Source organism: Macrosteles quadrilineatus, unplaced genomic scaffold (genome assembly GCF_028750875.1).
Source record: "Macrosteles quadrilineatus isolate MER2022 unplaced genomic scaffold, UCM_ALF_1.0 Scaffold_8__2_contigs__length_117827958, whole genome shotgun sequence".
Classification (NCBI taxonomy): Eukaryota; Metazoa; Arthropoda; class Insecta; order Hemiptera; family Cicadellidae; genus Macrosteles; species Macrosteles quadrilineatus.
In genome coordinates this window covers 51,767,510-51,790,412 of record NW_026542601.1, presented here as the reverse complement: position 1 = coordinate 51,790,412, position 22,903 = coordinate 51,767,510, and the positions used below count along the sequence as shown (strand labels likewise).

General features: G+C 37.0%; 1 protein-coding gene across 2 annotated transcripts; it reads left to right on the top strand.

The window, feature by feature from the left end:
• The first annotated feature begins 225 nt into the window (after window positions 1-225).
• Window positions 226-10,171, top strand: LOC129000767 (2-oxoglutarate and iron-dependent oxygenase JMJD4-like). Of its 2 annotated transcripts, XM_054427760.1 has the most exons (6): window positions 226-479; window positions 798-980; window positions 7,184-7,332; window positions 7,510-7,658; window positions 8,739-9,006; window positions 9,712-10,171. In XM_054427760.1, exons 2-6 carry the CDS (start codon window positions 872-874, stop codon window positions 10,132-10,134), a joined length of 1,098 nt encoding a protein of 365 aa, XP_054283735.1. In that variant the 5' UTR covers window positions 226-479; window positions 798-871; the 3' UTR covers window positions 10,135-10,171. The 2 variants fall into 2 exon arrangements, with proteins under 2 accessions (XP_054283735.1, XP_054283734.1); XM_054427759.1 differs by having other exon boundaries at window positions 226-980.
• The last annotated feature ends 12,732 nt before the right edge of the window (window positions 10,172-22,903 follow it).

Sequence of the window (22,903 nt, the reverse complement as noted above, 5' to 3'; positions counted from 1 at the left end):
AAAAAAGCTTAAAAATATCGTTTTGACATGAATCGTATCGCTCTATGTGCCGATATAAATACAAATATCGTTTTAGGCGATACGATACGTATCGTTTTTCAAATATCGTATCGAAATATCGTATCGTCCCTCGCGTATCGTGATATTCCGATACGATACGATACGTATCGCACATCACTATTCTGCTGTGAGTGCACTCAGTGCAGAGTGCTGTGAACTAGTGATGCCTTTGCTTTGCTATAACCTTAACCAACCTCATTTAGTTTAGTTAACTTAGTTTGTTGTTCTTTCTTATCTTGATTTTTTAATCTCTTTTCAATGAATACAATACAAACCCTTTTTGTATTCATTAGTGCAAGAGTGTTGTTTGTATTCATTGCTCTTGATCTTTGATCAGCTCAGTTCTCGATCCCAGTTACTGTAGTAACCTAACCTCCAAGCCCCTCAATCATTTTTGAATATTCCCAATGAAGAACCTTGTAATCTTGTATACAGTGATAATAGTTTAGTTAAAACAAATATGTCTAGCTTTGTTTTCATTTCGATGGACTAGCCTACAATTTAACTGCTGTTTATTGATTTATTTTTGTGTACCGGTATTTATTGTGTTTATTTATTGTGTATATGCTACACAATGTAAAAATTTTCAAGAGCAATAAATAAATAAATACATTTTGATCTTAGGCCTAGGCCTATTAAAATGTTTCATGCTGAAAACTCGCAGTCAAATTCTGGTTTTAACATCCTCTCAGTGAATTTTGGATTTCCTTATTTTCATGACAATTCGAAAAATGAAGAAGCATACAACATACCTTTTATAGAAATATACAGTCATGAAGAACTATTCTATGACAATTTCCTAAAACAGCACATGCAATTAAATATTCCATGCATTATTACAAATGTTTCCTCAGAGTGGGGATGTAACTATTGGGTTAAAGATAACAAACCAAATTTTCACTACATTCTTGAGAAATATGGTAAGTAGTGTGTCGCCAACAAAAATAAAAGAACAAATAGAATTAGGACCTAATAGCCTGTTGTTTCACTTATGCATGTATTCTGTTCTATAAATATCTGTGTTTTTTATCTGTATATTGTGCAAAATTGTGTTTTTTTTTTTACAGCATCATTTATTTAGAACTGGTTCAATGTAGACATTATACACAGAAGTCTTAACAAAATTAATAAGAAATTAACTATAGTAACATCGTGGGTTCGCCCAAACCTGAGACACCCTGTAACATATGAAATGAAAAATCATTTATTTACACAGGCAAAGTTACATAATTAATTTAGAGAATAATTTAATCTTCTTTAGGCTTCATTCATCCAATAGATCTTGAGGGAGCCTTCGACGTAGCCTCCTGTTCTCAGTTGCTTCACCAAGATGAAAAGTTAATGCACCAGGAACATCGTTTAAAGAATTTAGAAATTTTGAGGTGGTTTTTTCAATAAAGTCCGAGATAGACTCCACTCCTAGTTCTTCATGTATAACTTATGCCTGTTTCTAACAAACCAGGGAGCATTCACCGCTATTCTTAGAATTTTGTTTTGAATCACTTGAATTTTGAAGAGTTTGTTTTTTGATATAGCTAATCCCCAGATAGGAGATGCATATGTAATCAAGGGCCGAATTATTGATTTATAGATTAGAACTGTACAAGCTGGCTTCAGAGTAGATTTCCTATTGATTAAAGGGAAAAGCTTTGCAAGGCGTGCATAACCTTGGGACAGTTTTTGATTAACGTGGTAGTTCGTTGATTAATAGTGTAGTAACAAATTAACGTTAAAATTGTTTTTAAATATGTCTTAAGACATGGGCGTACCCAGATAGGGGCAGGGGGTTGGCAGCTGACCCCTAAATTAGAAGCTAGATACGGTATAAAAAAATTGAGGGTAATCCAAGAACAATTTTATTAGGATATCTTTTAATGTCTGTCTCAGAGCATACATTAAATTGCTAAATTAAATACATAGATTAAATAGATAAAAGATAATAGATAGCCTAATAGAAAATATTAAGCATAGATTAAATTGTTAAATTTGTATGCTTTTTCTTCTTCTTTTCTGAGAAATGTAGGTGCTTGAATTGTTAAAACTTGAATGAGTTCGCGAACCAGCATGATCGGACCATGGGAACGGGGCTTTCCGGTTTTATCGGGTAAAAATAGGTTTTTCTCACTTTTGACCCTCAAAACACAAAATTTCCCAATTTCTCTAAATAGACCTTTTTAAAGAGCTTAAAAAAACAATTAATTTAGTATATAAAAGTATTTTTGTTTGGTTAATAGTAACGGAGAAAATTAAAAAAATTGTAAATTTAAAATTCCCATGTTATTCTTATGGAGAATATTGTCAAATGTTGTAGTTTGCTTGTTTATGGATATATTTTGTATTTTGATCAAATTTATTTATTTTGTACTAAGCTATCAATAACAAAAAAACACACTTTATTAGTTTCCTTGTAGCAGCAAACCTAGGTAGCCTACTCGTTAAACCTAATGTTATTATTTAAGACAAATGGAAAAAAACTGTGTTTTTAGACCTTAAATTTCTACATTTTTCCGGGCGCGGACCCCCGGCCCTTCTTTGACCTGGCGGTATCCCATCCCGGTTGGTGGCTTGCTATGTGAGTCTTGCACACTTGCAATTTTTTACTTAGGCCGGCCCTGGTTGTCAATATGTAATTTAAATGCGTTTGAAGATATTAAAACCGTCAGGAATATAGATCGTAACGGAAAACAAAAATATCGATATATCGAAAAATATCATCGATATAAATGAATGTTCCTTTTATCAGGAAAGTACCTTAAAAAGGTTTTATACAGATCCTTAACATTTTACAATTATATGAATAGTCACAGAGAAGTAGGGTACTTATGATACAGATGATACATTCATTTGGTACACTTAAGTGGTGCCTAGCATCATAGTCGCTGGTGTCTTGAGCAAATTCTATTCCTCTAGTCCTCTTCCACTCTCCTTTCCCCCATCACCATAAAGTACTAACTTACTACTAAGTAGTGGCAACAACAATGCTATGTGGCCATCGCCGATCGGGCTCTTCCTTGCCTGATACTAGTAGATTTCCGCCCCAACATACCAGAGCTAAAAGCGCACGGTTGTCCCATTAGATTGTATCCTCTGTATCTTACTTCACTGTGGAATAGTTGATTTCTTAGGTAAGTTTAGGCCTAAATTTAGGAGGAATCACTTATGAAAACTTAATTTCAAACCTATCTTGGCTTCGAACCAATGATTTAATTTATGTAGGCTATTCTGAGCTTGAAAAAACCCATGTTGAGTTAAGAGTGGGTATTAACCATAAACTCAATAAATTCCCAATAACACTAAAAACCTCATAGATAACTATGCAACAATGCATTCTAGCTGATTTGCAATGAAGTAGAAAAAAACAGAGATACCAACATACGAGTTTGTTTTGTAGTTACAAAGTTTCTTACATGCGCTTCTAATTTGGATTGCATTAAAAAAACAACATCCTGTATATCTAATCCATGGAGTGTGTATTTAAAGTAGATCAAGCTGTTAAAGAACATTTTGATTTTAAATTTAATGGCTCTAGATTCAACGGAACTCGATAAAAATACATCAATTTGTCCTAGGCAGTAACAAACTACACAGGGCATCATATCCATCCTGCACTTATTCCTCACATATGGAAAATCTAGGATAATTCATACAGATTAAGATCATCGATAAAATGATTTTAACTCCTTTATTGACTTTGTAAGCAGTGTAAGGTATATGGCCCGAATATCGCCCAGGTTCCTAATAACGCCTATCTAGGATCTAGGTCTGCATAGTGGCATAGTGCTGCTGCCAAGCGGGGACCAATGGAAACATGTTTTCGTTCGTTCCAGTTCACGCTGTGTTTGTTTAATGGAGTGATTTATTTCCATTTATGTTTTGTGATTTTTTGAATATTTTTCACTCCAGTAAGTTATGAAACTACTCTTACATTAAGTATACTGTAGCTTATAAACGGATCATCTTCAAATGGTCCAAAGTCGTTTGGTCCACAGTTTATATTGCCGTTCGTTTGGTCCAAAATCGTTTGGTCCAACAGTTAAAAACTCGTTCGTTTGGTCCAAAATCGTTTTATCCAATTTCATTTGGTCCAAAGTCGTTTGGTCCACAGTTTATATTGCCGTTCGTTTGGTCCAAAATCGTTTGGTCCAACAGTTAAAAACTCGTTCGTTTGGTCCAAAATCGTTTGGTCCAACAGTTAAAAACACGTTCGTTTGGTCCAAAATCGTTTGGTCCAAAAGTACAGGCCAAACTAGAAGTAAAATGTTGCATTGTAGAGTAAACTTATGAAATATACTGTACGTTTATATTGCCGTTCATTTGGTCCAAAATCGTTTGGTCCAACAGTTGTAAAACAGTTCGTTTGGTCCAAAATCGTTTGGTCCAACACATTAATACGAGTTCGTTTGGTCCAAAGTATAAACTATTGCGTCCCTCACATTGAAGGCGTTCAAATATCCGCCGTCGTATACAATAATAATATTAATACAATTTTTGCTTTAAACATGTTGACTTTCTATGTTTTTAACGTTAAAGACGCCATGTTTTGTTGTATTCAAACCACTAAAGCGTACATAAACAAACTTAAAGCTCAATAGTGTACCATACGGTTGGAAATCTTATAAATTAACAGTTTTTATCACATTTGGCGACCTTCTAATATACAGAGTGTTCAGTGGACCAACGTGTTTTAAATGTTTATCATACACCTTAATTTGTATTGTTGTACCGGTACCTATTTACAATGGAGTGTTTACTATTGATCATGGTTGTCTATAATTCTTAATCAAAAGGTTAAAATAGAACATGAAAATTACATTAATTAGCCTACTCATATTTTCTGGACGTCCACAATTTCCTGGTAAAAATTTTGTCTTACAGAATTATATATAAGGATCTTATTTTCTTATTTTGAAATTGATGTTCTTCTGTATAATGTCATGTTTAGCAATATAACGTTCCATTACGAACAGTTATATAATCTTAATATTACAGTAACTCTTTCAATCATTTCTTATTGAATTATGTTATATCTATTGTACTGGTTGGTGTCTGCCTTTTTGACTACTTTTGCCGATATTTTGTCTTATTATTCAATACTGACAGATCATCACGAGATTATTGTTATACATGTGTATTTAATCATTGGACAATTTCCCATTATGTAATACGATACAGATTAATAAAAGTGCAGAAGGCTTTTACAGTCTATGAAAATGAATGTTAAATAGGCTACTTTTATTTATCATAGACATATCATTAAGATACATCAATTATAGGCCTACTCTTTGTGATATGCATAATTGTCTGAGACAAACATTCAGGCACGTTGCCCATATTTTTTTTTTAATAATAGGGGTTTTCAGTAACTGGATTAAATTTTTAATAATTTTATGAATAAATGCATGATAAGTTATAGAAAGTTATTAATCCTAAATTCCAGTTTATTACATACTTTTAGAGAGTTTACTTTGATGCATTCATTCAGCTTAGTGAAAGAATACACAATGGAGTCAGTGAATGTTATTCAACTAAAGAAGTGATGCGCATGTTTACTGGCGCTACTCAGCAACAAAAATCATTGATCTCTCAAAGTTACTTACCCAGATGGTGACATCAAAAAGGCCCAAACTCCATACTATAAACAGTTTCTCAGACCAGAGTCAATTTAATGCGCTTGAATTGTGGCATTTATTAATTCGGCTTATATTTCTCGTAACCAACAGATTGTTCATCTGCAGAAGAAGTTCATTGTGTTCTTATCGTGTCTAATAACATCCAAACACAGAAACCTTAAATTACAGTAGTACCTATATCTTGACAGATGGTTTGCAGTAGCATCTGAGCCAGTAGAGCCACTGGGGCGGAGCCCGAAAGGATTTTTGGGATAATAATATGCTTTAACATTAATTGGGAATGTGAGCTATCATCATGCCAAATTTAAGCCCAATCCGTCCAGTAGTTTATGAGTGATTGAGCAACACACACACACACAAACACACACACAAACTCACAAACTTTCAGATTTATAATATTAGTAAGATTAAAAATAAACCATCTGTTTAACATTAAATGCAAACTCAAAGCAAAGTCAATATTTATCCACAAATCTAGGGAATTAAAACGCGTTGTTTTAAGATTGACTGGGGATAAAAAGTAAACATTACACAAACATATTATATATAAATAAATATATGTATATATGTACGTGTTTAGAAATGCAAACATATATATTATTTAGAAACATATCACAAAACAACAAATAATAGGCCTCGGAAGGCAGGCGGTTGGGTTGACGACGTGACGGCGATTATTTGAACGCCTTCTATGTGAGGGACGCAATAGTTCATACTTTTGGACCAAACGAACTCGTAATAGTGTTGAATAAAACGACCCGATCGAATGGTCCACAGTGAAACGTACAGTCTATTTCATAAGTTTACTCCACAATACACTATTGTAATTCTGGTTTTGCCTGTACTTTTGGACCAAACGATTTTGGACCAAACGAACTGTTTTAAAACTTGTGGACCAAACGATTTTGGACCAAACGAACTGCTTTAAAACTTGTGGACCAAACGATTTTGGACCAAACGAACTGTTTTACAACTTGTGGACCAAACGATTTTGGACCAAATGAAATACTCCCCAACTGGATCATAAAACGATTTTGGACCAAACGAACTGTTTTACAAGTGTTGGACCAAACGATTTTGGACCAAACGAACTGTTTTACAATTTGTGGACCAAACGATTTTGGACCAAATGAAATACTCCCTTATAAACTGCTCGTGCTGTCTTAACTCTATAACATCGCGGGATGGTGGAATGACTCCTTCATGGGCTTTGTAAGTAGTGTAATTTTATGATTATCAAAAAGGTTAAATTACATGTTGTTAAATAATTATGGTCCTTCATTCATTCTGACTGGATTATCAACATTTTGGCACTTACATAAGAAGGACCTGATGTTGCCAAAAAGCGCATAGGCTAATCCAGTCAGGATGAAACTTTGACCATACGGTAAAATCAGGTAACTTAATTTAACCTTCTTTATTTGCCAATTACTGGTCTGTAGTGTAAACACCGTACAATTGCCAGTGACATTGATCACATTATTTTGTTTTAGGTGATGCACAAGTGCCAGTTGCTGATTGTAGTGACAAATATTACAATTCTCAAAAGAAGGAAGAACAAGTATTGAATACTTTTTTAGAATATTGGAAATCTTATGTTTGTAATAATTATTCTCCTGAACTGCCTTGCTATTATTTAAAAGTACGTTTACAATTGTTCATTTTTTGCAGGTGTTTTTATTAAAGTCGTAGCATGCTAAGGTTTGACTATCCATATTATCAATTGAACGATATTTTCTTAATTTAAATCTTCTTGCACAAAAGTTCATTGAAATTTCTGTTATATTTTGGAATGAACTAATTCACAATCCATTTGTAGGACTGGCATTTCATGAGAGAGTTTCCTGATGAAAAAATATACCAGGTTCCTTCTTTTTTTGCATCCGACTGGCTAAACGAATATTTCTTGCAGAGACAAGATGTACACGATGATTACAGATTTGTTTACATGGGCCCAAAAGGATCTTGGTGAGTAGTTACCTATAGTAAGCGAACGACTTGTTTGCGCATGGCCCCTCTGCAGCCAGGAGGGGCCACACAGCCTGGCGATCTGCTACTAGTCGCCCTAAAAATGTTGTCTATATTACTTCTCCTCCCAGTAGATGTGTAATACCTACACACGGCGCCTGTTGGTCTTACAATTTCCCTTGCTTTACTGTGGATGGTTTGCTCATTTTACAGGCGGTTGCCATGATATTAATCTATGTCTAACACTTTTTTAATCCACGGTTTAACAATCACTCAATAATTACTTAACCGCACTACTCAACTCCACAACAAAGTCCAATAAACTGACAGTGAACATGATAAAATACAATTCTCTTTTAAAATATAGTCCTGAAATAGGAATGCCCCTCCTTCTGTTTTCTAAGAACCATAGCCACAAAGCATCATCAACCATCTCATTTGAAAGTTTTCGCAAGTAACCCAGTTCAGATAAATCCTTTTCAGTCTCGATTTGAGTTCTAGAGTCTATCAAAGTTTTTGATAACGACGCCAGTCACTCACCATGCTTTTCCCCACGTTTAATTCATGACATATTTTGGTCTCAGATTCATCTTTATCAATTCGTCCGATCGTGTTCAATTTTTGTTCCTCTGTCACCACATTACGTTGGCTTTTTGACACACTCATTTTTTCACTGAACAAGAGTGTACAACACAATAAACAACACTTGACGAAAAAACACGATGATTATACTGCACCAACCGCACGAAAAATATTCAACTACAGTAACTGTTGACAGATTTTACCTAATACATCAACTGAATAGTGAACCCAATAATAATGTATGCAAACAGATGATTTTAAACCATGATAACGCTATATTATGTATCAAAAACCTAAAGAAATTATCTTCAGTAGCGAAACACTACTATGAAAGTTTCATTCACTATGTTCCTTTGAGAAAAAATTGGCTACAGTCGTTCCATATAAATAGAATGTCTACTTCAGTATCCTTGTTCAAGGATTATTAAGTAGCCCTTTACCCTAAAAGAAACCGTCTGATTAATAATATTAATTTTGACTTTGGTTAATTTCTTCCAGGACACCATTTCACGCAGATGTATTTTCGTCCTTCAGTTGGTCTGTGAACATTTGTGGTAAGAAGCGTTGGGTTCTTTTTCCACCCGGCCAAGAAAAATGCCTAATGGATAACTTTGCGAGTTTAGTATATGATATTGATTCTCCTTCATTGCAAGATTCGTCAAAATACAAAGATTATCATAAGTTATCTCGCAAATATGAAATTATACAAGAAACGGGCGATGCAATTTTTGTCCCATCTGGATGGCATCATCAGGTGTGGAATATGGTGAGTTGGTTGCATTAACCTCTTAAGATTCAGTGATTTGATTATGTCTAGTTTTATCAGTTTTACTTCATGTCATGAACACAAAAGTCCCAAAATAGGTACTTTTAAACAAGTTTTTGGTGGATACTAACACACTGTTATGGTAACTATTAGATTTTTTTTACCTTTAACAATGGTTTGGAAAGAAATTGCAAAATTTTATATTTGGGGGATCCAAAATGGGAAAAACTCATTTTAACTTCATAAAGCCCTGTCCCAATGCAGTAGCCTGATCATGGTGGTTTGTGAATTCATTTGAGTAGGCTTATAACCTACAAATTACGTTTGTACCAAACTTCATCAAAATGGGATGATTTTTACTCAAGTTATTATGCTAACAGACATATGTATATGAATTTGAAGGGATGGTGTTGAACCAAGTCAAATAGATCTATATTCTTTTTGGATAAAAAAATTGGCGACATGTGATCCATATCTAGATAGAATGTCTAGTCTACTTCAAAATCCAAAAGTTAATGCCTTCACCTGAAATGAAAGGATATTAAACCGTGGGATATCTGGATTGCTGAGTTGTTAAGATTTACCACACTTTGAAGATTTCACTAAACCCCATACTACACTTTTTGCGATATATTTTGTGTATGCATCCATTGGATTGATATCTAACTTAACTGCTTGTAGGACTTAATTATTACCTTTTTCCAGGAAGACACAATTTCGATTAACCACAACTGGGTCAACGGATGTAATATTGACAAAATGTGGGCTTCCCTACGAGCGAACTTAGACGCTGTAAAGAAAGAAATATCCGACTGTCATGATATGGAAGGGTGGGAGCAACATTGTCAAGTGATGCTGAACGCTTCCTATGGACTTGATTTAAAACAATTTTGTCAGTTTTTACTATACATAGTCAACATACGAGTTCAACACTTAGAAAATAATGAGCAATTAACACTCTTCAATGGTTTTACACTGGACTATTATCATATGAAATTAGATATATTCCAAGCAAAAGATATTCTTGCTAAAATTCTGTGTGACACAGATTTTGTAAAATTGAAGCTTCCTGAAGAGAATGAAATCACAATGGCTATTGAAAGAATCGATAAAATTTTAGGTAATTGATGAGACAAATTGTCTTGTTACAGATTTATTATTTTAAACGAGTGGCATACAAATTCCATGAATAAATATATCTTATACAAATTTATACCATATTATTTCTATTCCCCCCAAAGCAGAACAACGAGCGACGCTGCGTCATTGTCGCGGACACGAAACGCCGAGAAACGCGGGCCTGCGGACACATTTACGGAGTCATAACGACGACCGCGGAGTCATAACGACGATCGCGCCGTGACCGCGAAGTCCTACCGACGATCACGCTGTGACCACGAGTCATACCGACGATCACGCCGTGACCGCGAGTCATACCGACGATCGCGCCGTGACCGCGGAGTCCTACCGACGATCGCGCCGTTACCGCGGAGTCATACTGACGATCATGCCGTGATGGCGGAGTCCTACCGACGATCGCGCCGTGACCGCAGTCCTACCGACGATCGCGCCGTGACCGCGGAGTCATACTGACGATCATGCCGTGATGGCGGAGTCATGCTGACGATCGAGCCGTGAACGCGAGTCATACCGACGATCGCGCCGTGACCGCGAGTCATGACGACGATCGCACCGTGACCGTGGAGTCATACCGACGATAACCCCGTGACCGCGGAGTCATACCGACGATCGCGCCGTGACCGTGGAGTCATACCGACGATAACCCCGTGACCGCGGAGTCATACTGACGATCGCGCCGTGACCGTGGAGTCATACCGACGATAACCCCGTGACCGCGGAGTCATACTGACGATCGCGCCGTGACCGTGGAGTCATACCGACGATAACCCCGTGACCGCGGAGTCATACTGACGATCGCGCCGTGACCGTGGAGTCATACCGACGATAACCCCGTGACCGTGGAGTCATACCGACGATAACCCCGTGACCGCGGAGTCATACTGACGATAACCCCGTGACCGCGGAGTCATACTGACGATCGCGCCGTGACCGTGGAGTCATACCGACGATAACCCCGACACCGCGGAGTCATACCGACGATCGCGCCGTGACCGTGGAGTCATACCGACGATAACCCCGTGACCGCGGAGTCATACTGACGATCGCGCCGTGACCGTGGAGTCATACCGACGATAACCCCGTGACCGCGGAGTCATACTGACGATAACCCCGTGACCGCGGAGTCATACTGACGATCGCGCCGTGACCGTGGAGTCATACCGACGATAACCCCGTGACCGCGGAGTCATACTGACGATCGCGCCGTGACCGTGGAGTCATACCGACGATAACCCCGTGACCGCGGAGTCATACTGACGATCGCGCCGTGACCGTGGAGTCATACCGACGATAACCCCGTGACCGTGGAGTCATACCGACGATAACCCCGTGACCGCGGAGTCATACTGACGATCGCGCCGTGACCGTGGAGTCATACCGACGATAACCCCGTGACCGTGGAGTCATACCGACGATAACCCCGTGACCGCGGAGTCATACTGACGATCGCGCCGTGACCGTGGAGTCATACCGACGATAACCCCGTGACCGTGGAGTCATACCGACGATAACCCCGTGACCGCGGAGTCATACTGACGATCGCGCCGTGACCGTGGAGTCATACCGACGATAACCCCGTGACCGCGGAGTCCTACCGACGATCGCGCCGTGACCGCAGAGTCCTACCGACGATCGCGCCGTGACCGCAGAGTCCTACCGACGATCGCGCCGTGACCGCGGAGTCATACTGACGATCATGCCGTGATGGCGGAGTCATGCTGACGATCGAGCCGTGACCGCGAGTCATACCGACGATCGCGCCGTGACCGCGAGTCATGACGACGATCGCACCGTGACCGTGGAGTCATACCGACGATAACCCCGTGACCGCGGAGTCATACCGACGATCGCGCCGTGACCGTGGAGTCATACCGACGATAACCCCGACACCGCGGAGTCATACCGACGATCGCGCCGTGACCGTGAGTTCTACAGACGATCACCCCGTGAGTTCTACAGACGATCACCCCGTGACCCGCGAGTCACAAGTTTCTATAGGTACCTGTAAATTGTTACCCATTTTTTGGTTTTTATAGATCAGTGCCACAAATGGTAAAAATTGATTTCGTATGTCTTTTTTGGTAACTGCAATACAGTACTTTTTTTTATGCACAGAAAAAAATCCTGTCCCATCCTGTCCCGAAAATCGGGAAGGAAATAAAAATCCCGTTCCGTCCCGTCCCGAACTAAAATTTCAATCCCGTACATCCCTAGTGTGTTTATTTAAAGAAACTATAGTACATTTAAAGTTTTACTTCTGAAGACCTTGTTAACACTTGTTAAGGTATGTATATATATATATATATATACGTATTTAAAAAAAAAGTAAATTTAAATAACCTAATTATGCCTACCCCTTAATAGTTTTTTAGTTTTTTGTTTTAAAAGTAGGCTATACAAGTTATTGAAATTTACTTATTTTATTTAACTATATTACTAGTAGCCCTAAAGAGTGAATATATATATATATATATATATATATAAATATATATATATATACACCGGTATATAAGTCATTATTTAGCTTTTTAGTTTTAGCGCTTGCGGACACATTTTGAGGTTTTCACAGGCCGTTGCAGACACGTAGGAACCATTCTGCTTTGGGGTCTATTCCAACGTTATATTCAAATGCTTTAGAACAAGACAGGCTTGTAGCAGTGGCCGCAGCACACAGGAGTAAAATCAGCTGATTTAGAGATGAAATACTATTATACTGTGACTGTGTTTATTGTTTTAAGGTGCTTTACTTCTGTAGTGTACTGTACCAGTTGTGATTTTATGAATACTGTAAAGTAAGTACACATAACAATAAAGTTATGCTATGTATAAAAAAATGGGAGTTTTCTTTGATATCTAACATTACAATACAGTGGCCCATGCTGCTATGCTAATGCTACTTGTGTTGTAACGAGGTCAACCCTCAACGTATATTGTCCATTACTGTTTGTGAACCTCGACTTAAATTTGAGCAAAATCTTACCTCAATATAATGAACATTGTTTCAACAAAATCCTCCCTTGATATATTGAACATTTATTTTGGTCCCTTCGCACTCCACCCAAATGAACATAAAACCAAAACACCAAACACCAATACACACTTTTTATAATTTTTCCCCCAGTGAGGTCGCACCCCTTCCAAGTGACGACGGCTAGCTCTGGATAAATTTAACTACAGGTAGGTTAGTTTTTTTAAACTGGATTCAACTTGAACATGGTAATCTAATGTCTTGTTGAAAATGTTAGTAGTTAGTAGTTAGACATAGGTACCTGGTACCTTACACCTTCAAAATGAGCTATCTAATGACAAGACTTTGGTCTTGTGAACTTTTCAACTGAATTATGTGAACAGAACAGACACACATACAGGGTGTTTATAAAAGAATGCCGGGATTTAAAATGGTAATTGCTTGGATACTAATCAAGGTAACTAAACGTTTTATACGTCAAATTGAAGCTAAAATAACTAAGTTATGTTTCCCGTGTAGCAAGGGAGGAGACTTTGGCCTTGGCATGCGCAAATCAGGTGCAGGGTGGTAGACCGCTATTGCGACTCACACGCCTGATGACGCCAGTTGCCAGTGCAATGTTTACCGCACAACAGAAGGCACCGATTAATCTGTGGTTCACAGAGTTTATATCGATTGCTATATTAAACTAAATTTAAATCTACTTGATGATAAAGGAATTTGTTGCTGGTTTAATGGGTTTCGTGGCACCGTAGTGTTTTGAAAAGTCATTTACCTGGCCAGCTAAAAACAAGCGATGGCATAGTCGAACAAATCCGACAATATTGCATCAGAAGCCCTAAAAAATTGATTGCCCGATGAAGTTAAACATTCCTAAATCAACACTTTATGATGTTATCTGTGAAAGATAGAGTCTTTGTGCCTAAAAAGATTCAGTTGACATCAGATAATCCCGCCGATCCGCCTAAGCGTATAGACTTAACCAGTTTTACTCACAAGATTGATGAAAATCAGAACTTTATTAAATTATTCCAAATTGTAGCAAAGTATGAGAAAAAACTTTGTTCTTTTCCCTTCAATTTGACATCCAAATCATTTAATTATCTTGAATAGTCCCCAAGCAATGGCCGTTTCAAATCCCGACATTCTTTTATAAACACCCTGTATTTTAGTGGTACAGTAGGCTATTAAGATAATGCAATTTTAACTCTTTAAAAATGTTTCCTCTCATTCTGCTCTTATAACACACTTGGTCTAAGTGTATTTACATTAAATTTTTTATTTATATTTCATTTGAGAAAGCACTTGGAAAGCGTTATTAAATTTTATATCATCGCGATCTACCAGAATTGCTTCACTTAATTTAGTTAAAAAACAGAATTAGGAAACAGTAAATGAGCCATATTGTGGATAGAAAGAGGTGTTTTATTCAATTGTATAATAAAGTAAATATGACTAGAAAAGTAATACTACATGATACAAAATATATCAAGATAATAGAGAGTCTTGATTGAAGAAGTGTATAGTCTATGTCTATATAGTTTAACTACAATATTATCAGACTCAAGGCTTGTTATTAACTTTAAAATCAACCAATGTTAAAAAAGTAAATAAACTAAAGACACTTGAGGTACTACAGTATTCAGTGTGTAAAAAAAGAAAAGTGATATAAATAATGGATTTTACTTGCTCCCTGATACTGTACTAGTACCTTCAAAAATAAGCTAATTATTTTTGACTTACTAGACTGCTAGCTATAAAATATTACATCCATAAATCAGTATTAGCTATATTGCAGCACTAGCCTTTAAAACGAGAATTAATATCCTAAAAATATTTTCAATGAAAACATTTTTGTAAAAATTAAATGTAAGAACAATATGTTTGACACCTCAAATGTTGAAATCAACTTAAATACTTAGAGAGATGAGTCAACAAACAACAATTGGTGATATGTTCACAATGGGCGGCTTTGGCTGGTACTTATTAGTACTTTTGCCCTTTACCGCTTGACAGTTGCTGCTTTCCTTGTTGGCAGACTAAACAATGGTAATACAGAATATCCACCAACTACAAAGAAACAAGTGAAAAATTGAACCGAAATACAACAAAAATTTTTTTTACAATTAGGTCGTAAACAGCTACCGTACCTCATTCTAATGCAACAAGCCCTGATGGTCATATACAATGTCTTTTTGGTAACCCTAAAACTTGGGTTAAAAATTCTAGATTTATCCTAAAAATACTCTTAGTACCTAATATAATATTTAATACAATATAATTCTTAGACACTACTTTTCACTGAGATTGTAAAACTCATTCTACAAACGTTTGAAAATTACTTATTCATTAAAGAGACTAATAGTAAAGTCTTTTAAGTTTCAGCGAGTTACTAGTCTCGTATTGGACCGTTTCACATAAAATTCACAAATTTTAATCGCCTTATGACTTATCTAGTAGGACAAACTTAAGATAGCTTTAAGTGTAAATAATTTTATATTTAAATCCTAAATATCTTCTACTGTTTAGTTTGTCAAGGCAAAATGTTTAAATTGCCGTACACAAAAAAAGAAAGTTTTTCTAAATAATTCAAAATATCCATAGGCTTTTTCTCTTATTGGCTCAAAGATGTATTTTGACAACATCAATCACCGTAAGACATCATGCGAATATAGAAACGGCAGATAAAAACTAAATTTTTTAGTATAGACGTGAAGCCCAAGTTTCCACTTTATGTGTTAGCAAGCACCAAAGTTTTATTTCAGCAAGCAAGGTAAAAGATGTCTGCTAAGTGTCAACTCTTGTATACTAGATAATATGAAATGTAATGATGCTAGTACAATAAAAAGCCAACTCAAAAAATATTATATTTGTTATAAACCGATAAACGTATATTTAGATACTATTAGGACTCTTAATAGAAAACACGACACTGAAATAATTACACTGATCTGAACAGACGTTCACTGACCTGGATCTCATTGTAGACTGCTCGTTTCGCCTTTGTCCTTAGCGGTAGTGGTGGGGTTAGCTTCTTATCTCTAAGCAAACACAGACTTGTCTAGAATAGCAAACTTCGACTTGTCTAACTTAACTTGTCTCTTCTTGGTCCAAATAAAATACTCCTTACTTTAATATTAATAAAATAAAACATCTTCCTTATAACAATTCCTCCCAACCAAATAAGATAATTCACAAAATAAAATATTTACAAAATAAATTTGGGAGGATTTCTTCTTCGTCTACAAGTCTATTTTGATTGGTGGTTTCCGAGTTCTTTGAGAGCGTCGGAGACCGATAGGGCTTTGGCCGTGTGTCGTCAAACCTCTGTTTTCTTCCATGATTTGATTTTCGTCTTTCCCGTTAGTTGTCTCAGGGGAACTCGTGTTTTCTGGAGTCTTGATGGGTGTTTTAGTCTGTGCTGGTCTCGGACTCTGCTGGAAATTTTCCCTAGGAAATTGAGTCACAATATCATCTTCATCAGATTGAGCCATACATTTTCTCAAGTGGTCTGCGTGCACAAACCTTGTTCTACCATCAACCTTAGCTAGAAACGTAACTGGACTAATAATTTTTATGATGGTTCCAGGTTGCCAGTTTATCTTTTCGTTTCGGACTGTTTTCACAAACACTCGGTCGCTAATATTGAAATTCCGAAAATTTCCCCTGTTTTGATTAGCCGTGTTCACAATCTTTTCTTGCTTATCTAACATCTGTTTAGTTAGGTGCGGTTTTAGAAGGCCTAGGTGGCATTTTGGCTTAAACTTCAAAAACGTCTCGGATGGTGTTTGCCCCGTGATTGAATGGGGAGTGTTCCTGTAGACAAATAGGAATGAATCTATACGGTGTTGTAATGACCTATTGGCTTTGTCTCTATCATCCTGTAACATTTGCTTCACAAAGGCGTCTTTAACGGTTTGTACGGCACGTTCCGCTAGGCCATTTGAGGCCGGATGATATGGAGGCGTCAAGACATGACTAACACCATTTGATCTCAAAAAATCACCAAACTCTTGAGAGGTGAACTGTGGGCCACCGTCTGTCACCACTGTCGAAGCAAGACCATATGCTGCAAAACAGTGTCGGAGTTTCTCAATCGTCCTGCTGGCTGTTGTAGATGGCATGTAAAAAATTTCTATCCATTTTGAATGGCTATCTACAATGATGAGAAATTCCTTTCCCTCGTGATAGGCGAAATCTAGGTGTAATCTTTGCCAGTTATGTTTAGGCCAAGTCCAAGGCTGTAGTGGCGCTAGTGGTGCTGATTTCCGGGTTGTCTGACAAACCATGCATCCCTTTACCATCTCTTCGATGTCTTGGTCCATCCGAGGCCACCACACGTAGCTCCGAGCAAGCGATTTCATTCTTGATTCACCTGGGTGTTCAGTGTGCAGTAATGTTAAAACTTCCTTACGGTGAGTAGGCGGTATAATCACTCGATTGCCCCATAGTAGACAGTTGGAATCAACGGAGAGTTGAGCTGTTTTGTTCAGATAGGGTTTTAGTTGATCATCGTCCGGAAGATTAGGCCAGCCATTTGTTGTATAATCGATTACTTTCGACAAAATAGGATCATACTTGGTTGCTGTTGCTAACTCCTTATAGGTTATGGGCAGCTCGTTAGATGTTGAGAAGAAGGATATTTCACCTTCGTCCTCTGAGCCTTCACAGGGTAGTCTAGACAGGGCGTCAGCGTTGGATATTTCCGATCCTTTCTTATATTTTATCTCATACTGATATGCTGCTAGTGTTAATGCCCAACGTTGGATTCGGGCTGCCGCTAGCGTAGGTATCCCCTTAGTAGGGCCTAATAGAAATATGAGTGGCCTATGATCCGTTACCAGTGTGAACTTGCGACCGTACAGAAAATTGTGGAACTTGCGTATGGCAAATATCAAGGCTAGTGCTTCCTTTTCAACCTGGCTATATTTGATCTCACATTTTGATAAGGTGCGGCTCGCAAAAGCAATCGGACGCTCGGAACCATCTGGTAAGATGTGAGCAATTACGCCACCTATTCCAAAACTAGAGCTGTCACAAGTAACGATTATTTCAAGGTTAGGATCAAAAGGTATTAGAACATTGTCTTTACACAGTAGTTCCTTACTAGTTCTGAATGCTCGTTCACATTCGTCACACCACGTCCATTTGACGTCATTATTTAGCAGCCTATACAAGGGATGTAATATTGTAGATAAGTTAGGTAGAAACTTGCCATAGTAGTTGAGAAGTCCAAGATAAGAACGCAGTTGACTTATATTCTCTGGTCGAGGAGCGTTTACGATAGCTTCAGTGAGAACCTCACTTTGATGAATTCCTCTTGCATCTAGGCGGTGCCCTAAGAAAATCAGAGACTCCTGAAAGAACTCACTCTTGGCATTGTTTACCTTGATTCCATGATCACATAATCGTTGAAGAACAGCATCCACTCGTCCTAACATTTCATCAGTAGATTTTGCTACAATTAAGATATCGTCTAAGTAACAAAAAGTGTTTTCGAGTCCGTTTAAAATCTTATCCATTGCTGACTGGAATAGTGCACCTGCACTAGTAATGCCATAAGGCAGCCTGGCAAACCTAAAAAGACCTTTGTGGGTGGTTATGGTTAGCAGTTCCTGTGAGGATTTGTTAACCTTAAGTTGGTTGTACGCTGCAGAAAGATCAAGCTTTGTAAACAGTTTGGCTCCTGAAATTTGTGAAAAAATGTCATCAGGAGTGGGGAGCGGATAGTAATCCGTTCTTAAGCATGGATTTATTGTCACCTTAAAATCCCCACAAATTCTTACCCTTTTATCAGGTTTGACAACTGTAACAATTGGTGTTGACCATTGCGACTTCGTCACAGGATAGATGATACCGTTACTCTGTAAGTTGTTAAGCTCGTTCTCAACGGCTTCACGTAATGCGAAAGGTACATTCCTTGTCTTACAAAAAACAGGTTTGGAGTTTTCTTTTAATACCAAATCAACAGAAATACCCTTAATTTCACCTATTGTTTGCTCAAAAACTGGTGAATACCTCTTTTTCAAAGTCGAAATTAACTCAGGAATAGGAACAGTCTTACCTTGCGTAAGACGAAGAGCTGCGACGTTTTGTTCTCCGTCCGAGCCATTTGGTTTCATACAGTCCCAGTCCAACTGTATTTTCTCAATCCAGTTCCTTCCCAATAGCGGAGGTTGATGTGAGCCGTTGCTCTCGATGACTACTACTGGCAGGCGCTGACTGCTTCGGCCCGTGGACACGTTGGCCTGGAACTCGCCCAAGATTCGAATTCTCTCTCCAGTATAGGTCTTTAGTTTAACATTACAACTCTCTAAGGTAGGCATTGATTGATTAAACTTTTCAAAATAGACATCTTCAGGCATTACTGTGACTACTGCGCCTGTGTCAATTACCATTTCAACTGGCACATCGTTTATCATAACTTCAGTTACAAAACCACTTTGCTTCTTTGCACTAGAATTAGCATAGGCTATAGTGTATAGCTCCAAGTCGTGGTCAAAATTGTGGCTAACGGGAGGTTCGTCCTCGCTCCCATCACTACCGTCAACATCACACATGTTTAACCTATCACCTTTAGGCCTAAACTTATTTTTATTTTTGCTGCACTTGTTTGATAAATGCCCCTTTCTTTTGCAGTAGAAGCATGTGTACTCTACGTAAGGACAAGCATTAGGATCGTGGGGCTTTCCGCAACGGAAACAAGAAAATTTTCCTAGTTGTGGTTCCCTAGGTCTAAAGTTTTGAGGTTTTGATGATTTCTCAGCAGAACTATGACTCGGGTTAAATCTCCTATTAACGTAACCTATATCCCCAGAAGAAATTTGTTTTTCAGGATGTAGGGATTTGACGTTTCTGTCAGCGTTCTCTATCACAAGTGCCATCTCAAGGGCCTTAGAAAAGGTTAATGTGTCCCCTTCTGCTAATAATTTACTTTGTATATGAGAAGACTTAAGCCCACACAAGAATTTGTCCCTAAGGGCTTCATCCAAAAAATTCCCAAAACTACATGTAGATGCTAGCTTCTTTAGCTGAACTGAGTAATCAGTGATTGATTCACCATCTTTTTGACCCCTTTTGTTAAAAATAAACCTTTCATAGGTAGTATTACAGGTAGGTGTATAGTGTTTCTTAAGCACAGAGATAACCTCTGCAAACTCAACTTCATTTACTTTTTTAGGGTGCAAAAGATCCTTAAGTTTTGTATATAACATCGGTCCCATAATAGAGACAAAAAATGAGAGTTTACTTTCATCCTTGATTGTGTTTATCTTAAAGAAATGTTCTAACCTTTCTACGTAGTTTTCAAACGATTCCAACTCTTCATTAAATTCACTGATCTTTCCCACAATTTGTTTTGAAGACATATTTCAGGATAAATAAAATTCAATTTCACTTTTGGAAGTACACGGATGCACATATCTTGAATAAAAACGTGACTAAATACTTTTCGTAGTCAAACATAACCTGGTTTCAACGATCAGCATCAATTAATTGCACAGCAGACAGCAGCACTGCAATTGCAGTTTTCAACAAGAAGAAATAACAGAAGTAACAGGTATTTGTAACCGGTCAACTTTAGTAGCAGTGTAAAATAAAACTAGTTCCCAAGCAACTGTGATTGCAAGTCACTGTTATAGTTGGAGTCACCGTTACTACTTCACAGTTCCAGTAACCGTTTCGGCAACTTTTCAAAATGGCGTACACTGAGCAAAAACTTGTCGGCAAAATTGACAAAGTTACAACCCGAAGTTAGAGTTATTCTAACGGTAAAAACACGCACTGGATCGATAAAAAGGCCTCGTCGCCACTGTTATAAACCGATAAACGTATATTTAGATACTATTAGGACTCTTAATAGAAAACACGACACTGAAATAATTACACTGATCTGAACAGACGTTCACTGACCTGGATCTCATTGTAGACTGCTCGTTTCGCCTTTGTCCTTAGCGGTAGTGGTGGGGTTAGCTTCTTATCTCTAAGCAAACACAGACTTGTCTAGAATAGCAAACTTCGACTTGTCTAACTTAACTTGTCTCTTCTTGGTCCAAATAAAATACTCCTTACTTTAATATTAATAAAATAAAACATCTTCCTTATAACAATATTATTCTGCTTATAAAGGTTGGATAATGATAGTATAAAACAAAATATAAATACAAGCATATGTTAGCCTAGAACATTACTTTTGTCAGCATAATGAATGTGCTTTCGATAAAAGTTGTATATTATACTTTCACCGATTGAAAATTAAATTTTCGAAGGGATGTCTGTGTATAGAGCTGCTTTTGGTGAAATTTGGTGTGGTGTGTACTAATAAGTCTAGAAGTTATTTTTTTTATTTTTTGAAATCTTGATTTTAACGGTGGTTTTCTCATAAAAACCCATAAAATAATGGAAACATCTCATTTGCTCAAAAATGGCCTTAACGATTTACAACTAAATTTACTATATATTTGTCCTTTTGTCTTTAAACAAGATAGTACAACCCCCATTGGTATAAAAAATATGGTTCAAAATTTACGGCAACTTTTGTGATTCTCCCCACATAAATTAAATAACAGAAAAATCAAATAAAAAATTTACAATTTTTGATTGAAATTGAGTTTGTTAGTCCTTTTAACTCCAAACAAAACAGTACAACCCCTATTGCTGTAAAAATTTCCGTTATAAATAAAGTTATTACAACTTTTGTGATTTTCCTCTTAAATTATCAAAGTTACTCTCACCCATGTGCCATGATAAGGGTTGTTGACAAGCTAATGGGAGAAAGAGATAGTACGTGTCAGATTGCTATTGCTGATACTGTTTGTTTATACTACCTCAGTTTTTTACGTTAAATCCAAAAATGCAGTAAATTTTTGTCATAGAGTTATGTTCTAAGTGTTTGAAAAACTAAATCGAAGATTACAAATTTAAGGTCCATTGAGCAGTTAATATGGTAATTTGGGTAAGTCCAAGTTTTTGCGCCAACTTACACTTAAGGGAGGAAGGTATGTGGAGAGCAAAAAACTGTAAGTAGACACATAAAAATTAATTTTGTAATCGGTGAAAGTATATTTAACATTTGCCGTGCTTTCAAATATTTATTAACATTTTCAACTATAAAAACATTACACTAAAGGAACCAAAAATTTCCAAAACTTTTTTAATGCCTAAAGTGTAGGCAAGGAATAAAGCAGAACAATTATAACAAACAAAAAATGTGTAACAATAAGCTATAAAACACAGCTAACAATCCTAAAAAAAAATATATAATCATAAATGTAAGCTACGCAATTACAAAATTAGTTTGTATAATTAGTTACTTCTTTAGTCGGATCATCTTTGATCTTTCTAAAGCTACTGTACCGTATAATTTTTTTAGGTCGCTATTTGAAAGATCAATCTAGGATAAGACCGAGCTGTTTTTGGTTGGATAACTGTGTTTGAGCCCTACTCCTTCAAACAATATTTGAAGTTTAAGATTCGCCTGTCGGTTAGTCAAGTGAAGACACTTCAGATTTTTCTTGAATAGGAAGTTCTGAAATATTTAAAAAGTTTTTTTTGTGTAATAAGTTAGTGCAACTTATGCCAGAATAAATTATTTTGAATAAATTTCACTATGCCAGGGCAATGTAAGTGGAATCGAAAACACCATAAAATTGGTGAGAAGATTTTACAGTATTGGTAATAGACAGTAGACACTATTTGATATGCCTGTCATCAAATTGGTCAAACAAAAAGTATAAGTATTTATTATAGTAAAAGGCAACAAAACTTAACAATTCAAATTTTAAACTTAAA